Source organism: Austrofundulus limnaeus, unplaced genomic scaffold, assembly GCF_001266775.1.
Source record: "Austrofundulus limnaeus strain Quisiro unplaced genomic scaffold, Austrofundulus_limnaeus-1.0 Scaffold203, whole genome shotgun sequence".
Classification (NCBI taxonomy): Eukaryota; Metazoa; Chordata; class Actinopteri; order Cyprinodontiformes; family Rivulidae; genus Austrofundulus; species Austrofundulus limnaeus.
This window is the reverse complement of record NW_013952605.1, coordinates 567,631-572,409: the sequence shown is the minus strand read 5'-3', so window position 1 is coordinate 572,409 and position 4,779 is coordinate 567,631. Positions and strand designations below refer to the sequence as shown.

Sequence of the window (4,779 nt, the reverse complement as noted above, 5' to 3'; positions counted from 1 at the left end):
TATATATATTAACAAACCACCTTCTCTTGTTTTGTGGAGTTAAAGCTACCAGGACCTGGTTTATAGAAGCTGCCTGTTGTATTTTTGGAACCAGAGTCTGTGCAATAAGGATGTGGTGCTTTAAGTCCTGTCCACTCCCTCTACACACAATTGTGGTGTTACAAAATTTTTATTTCGAGCAAGAAAAAACTAATTCCAGCTAAATGTGTTCGACAAATGAATATTTGAACACAGCAGCAGGAGAATTACCTGAAAAAGTTGTCTTTTTTGTTTTTGTTTATTTAGTTTTTAAAGGGCAATGTTCTGTAACGTTTATGTGGAAGGGGGCGGGACATTCAAATTGTATGGGGACCTATGGTGTACAGTGATTCTCCTACAGCTCCAACTTCTGGGATCTTATAAGCGTCGAGTTTTAACACGTCGRTGGTTCAWAAGCWGTTACAAACACAGTTGATGACTGCYRTTTTAAAAAGCTCCAATCTCCAACATTATACAGTGGTTCACAAAATATGTCTTAAAAATGCACTAGCAATTAAAATACTGACCACTAAGAGTATAACATTATAAATATTTCAACATTTTAACAATATACTCCTTTACACAACTTTGTTTAAACTTTTATTTTTATGATTACTCTTATTTTTGTTTTTCAACAGTGTAATTTTACTCATATTCCTACGCACATTTTAATCTGAATTACTTTACCGTTTGCTTTTTGTGTCTACGTGATTACAAGTGCAGTTGTAACAAACGCACTTTTCTTTGAGGTTAATATACGTTTTGGATTCTGTGGAAATTTTGAAGGCTGGTGCTGTTTAAGGACAGCAAAATTCTATTATTGGAAGTAGGTCTGCTCTGACCATATTGTTGAGCTAATAATGGCTTGTCTGACTTGACCCACTTCCATAGACAACTGCTCACGGTCTCGACACAACTTGAATCTATAAAAGTTCAATCGCTGGTATTTAAACACTTAGACCACCAATAATTTCACATTACAGGGTGATTTCAGAAGAGATTTTATACATTTCCTGCCAGGATTGACCCCAGGATGTACTAGTTACCTTCATGAAGAACCCCACGTAAATCAGTGATTCCCACACTTTTCTGTTTCCAAACTACCAAATAGCAGCACAGATGTAACTCAGACTTTGGCTGAATAATCAAAGACATGATGACAAGAAATATCTGTTTCTACAAATATATATATAGCAGTCATTTTGATTATTTTTCCCCACTGACAATAAGCTCAAAACTCCCAACTTGATTTCCGATGACTCAGCGAGACTCTGAATTTTGGGAACCAATGATCAGTGGTGAGMAGCACTAATCTAAAAATTAGTTCCACTAGCCCTAAAACACTAACTCAAATATTCAGGCCCCCTAATTCTAAAGCACTAATGCACTGAAAGTTTTAGAGAAAGCTAATTCTAAAGCACTAAAATAACCCAGTCAACCTATGAACATTGTTCAACAGACAACATGAGTCACATATTGACATGTTGCTCTCTTAAGCCATATTGACATTCCTCGGCCTTATTTGAGTTCATTTATTGTCAATATGTCACCTAGTGGATAAGTGACACACATTTGAACAAAATGAGTGACAGCTTTCACCTTCAGCTGTTAACATTAAYGTTATAGACCTCAGTTAGCTTCTAAATTTAGCATATAAATTTAGCTAGTGCTAATCCACTAATAMATTTTAAAATTAGCAAAAGCACTAATCAGGAAATTAGTTCCAATATTAGTGCTTCAGGGGAACTGTGCCCACCACTGYCAATGATGTAAAGAACYAAGTATTGTAAAAGTGATGGTGGTGTAAACATTAACAAAAAAGCTTTTGCATGAACTAATAATAAAAATTTGGGATTGGAGCTGTTGTGAGACGGCAGTAATCCACTTTGGTCTTAGCTGCGTTCAAACTCCTCTGTTCTGTCAGACCTAAACTCTGTTTTTATCCAAAATTGAAAAGGCTGTTTTAATTCTTTGTAACTTCTACACAAAACATACTTCAAAATGGCCAAAAATATTTTTGAAAAAAACAAGTTCAGATGCTGTAATCAATAACCCAACAATATTCTGTACAGCACTACTAAGCATCTTCATCCCATTATTATTATTGCCAAAACAACTCCATGTTTTTTTTTCTATTCATTTTAGTTGAAGTGGAGATGTTGATGTCCAGTTCAAACTGTAGCGCAACAATACACGATGGGTTACACACAGATAGAGTTCTCCACTGAAACAGTGTGTACAAGGCACACTGCAATCACTAAGCTACATCTATCACTTCCTGCACACTACAACTAAACTGTGGCAGACAGGAATCCTCCACAGTTACGGACGTCTGGTAATACCACACAATACATAAAGTATACGTTTGTTGTCCTTTTCACAGGATGGGGTTCAACAACAGACGTTTCTGGTACAGATGGGACGGCTTTCGAACACGATGCTAAGTCCGAGCAAAGAGCGTAATCTCAGAGTATGTGAGGAGATTATCAGGTGTTTGCTAATAACAGAGAACAATCTCAGAAGTGCAAATCTAATACTTGTACCTAAAGGTAGAGCTTTAAAGCAAACGAGATTAGCTCCTTGAACGAGACCTACTACAGGATTTATGTCACTAACTCCCTGTAAATGACAACTATATTGCTCTTTAGTGAAACTATTCAAGGACCACAGTGTTTCTCTTCGCAGTTTTAACTCTCAGAATACATTCTCTATCACACGAGTATAAGAATAAAAAGTAAGGGTTTCATTACTGGTCAGACACGTAAAGATTACACTCTCAAAAATCTAATCTTTTTCTCCTTGAACATACATAAGAAAATATACATTTAATTTTAACATTTGTTTTTAGAATCTTAATAAAATCTTATAACTCTTATTTACATTTATTGTAGGTTAATAGTGATTGTAATGCAATACTCTTATGTTTCGTTACATTTCTTTTGTTTGCTTTTTGAACAGAAGCACTTTTACATTCATGTTTCAACATGGAAGCTCTTCGTAGAGCACGAGAGCGGATGGCAATAATGACAAGCAGCTTCCAAAAGCAAAAGACAAACCTGTAAATAAAGGAAGTCCACTTGGTTGAGAAAAACGAATCAGCTCTGAGGCGGAAAGGATGGAAGGACACTGGTGATAGAGACGGAATTAACCTGGAGAACCAGCACCCAGCGGTAGCTTTTATTGGCTATAAAAATGCTCTGGCAGCACCGGGATAGTCAGTCCTGTGAGAAGTCATGTGTAACTTATTCTGAAGAGAGGGGGGTCACAGCTGACCGAGCCACGAGGTGAGATGAAAGTCTTTGTCGTTGGAAAAAGCTGTTAACTTGAGAAAGACCAATTTCCACAGTGGTAAAGGCAGTGGTCGGAGGTTACACCTTCTCTACCCGACTGGGGTCATAGGAGTCTGATGAGAAAAGGAAGGAAGAGAGAGATGGAAAATCATGATATAAAAAACAAGCCAGACTGATAATATTTGATTTTACCACAGAAGCTATGACAGGAATTGTTTTACACAGTTTGCTTTCTTCCTGAAAGGCAGAGCTGAAGTCAGAATGTGGTCAGATTGATTCAACGGACCAAAAAAAAAATGTCTAAGCTCATATTTGTATTTATTTTACATAACTTAACAGTCTTTGTTCCACCAGTGGGCAAAAACAGTGCAGTTTCTCCCTTTAAATGTTACCAAATGCTACTGGGGCTCTTTTTTTAAACTAGGGTGTCAGACAACTTCTTCTGATTCTTACCTTTAGCTTGACACCCTTACAAAAATTCGAAAATTTAAGGAATTTCTAATGGTACTGAAAACTGCTGTGTTTCCATCCAATTTCAAAGCATAATAAATATTTTTTAAATAAAATAGTTGTGTCAGGCACAGTTCTATTGTCTGATTTGGAGCATTGACCATGTAATATTTATTTATTTTTTCTATTGTGTTGCTTGTGAATGTTTTTGTACAGAACCCTGAAATGACGTTTGTTTTGAATTACCACTAAATAAATGAAATTAATTGAATTAGATGTTGTGTGCTCGCCTTTCCTTATTATTGGAACTAAAGGTAGCAGGACACAGTTAGCAGTAGCTGCTACGATGTGTATTTTTTTGGAGGTGCACCGATTCCAGTTTTCTTGCTAATCTCCGATCTTTGAAAAGTCTGAACTGCCGATTTTGGCCGATACTGACTTTTTAAATAGCTGACACTGTCAGATGTTATGAAGTCACAATACATCTTCAATGTTCAAATGCTATTTTACTGAAACACTTTGAACAATATCTTTGAAACAATACAAACTTGTTTTAACTGGATATAATGCTCACAGCAGAGCAAAAACGGCCAGTGGCTGATTTTCAGGCCTTTGTGGAGGTAGAAAAGCCAATCTTTTCTGCCAATCCTAAGGATCGGCCAATCTCCAAGTAAGGAGCACCCCTAGTATTTTTGGAACCAGAGTCTGCCTGCCAGCAATGTGGGTTTTAAGCCCCGCCTACTCCTCCACACACAAAGTAGGGGTGGGAGAATTGATCTGAATATCGATCCTATCGATACGTAGATGAGAATCAGCAGATCAAAAATAGTGTGATGAGATTGAAAGTTTTGTTGTTAACAATGTCATATGTATATTTTGTTACRTAGTTTTTGTTGTTTTGTTTTGTTTAGTTTTGCGCTAGTGACTTTTTCTAAAACAAATTGTGTGTAGTAGAAGGTAATAGGGGGATTTTATTAGTTTATAATGTTGCATTATTTTGTAACATGTAGTTCATTAATAA

General features: G+C 36.5%; 1 protein-coding gene across 1 annotated transcript in view; it reads right to left on the bottom strand.

Annotated features, from left to right (window-relative positions):
• Positions 1–2,884: 2,884 nt before the first annotated feature.
• The window catches only part of jcada (junctional cadherin 5 associated a), a 38,903-nt gene continuing 37,008 nt past the window's right edge, over positions 2,885–4,779 (bottom strand). Inside the window, exon 5 of the mRNA XM_014018826.1 lies at positions 2,885–3,421. Coding sequence (XP_013874280.1) covers positions 3,387–3,421 — 35 coding nt within the window. The 3' untranslated portion in view covers positions 2,885–3,386. The remainder of the gene's footprint in view (positions 3,422–4,779) is intronic.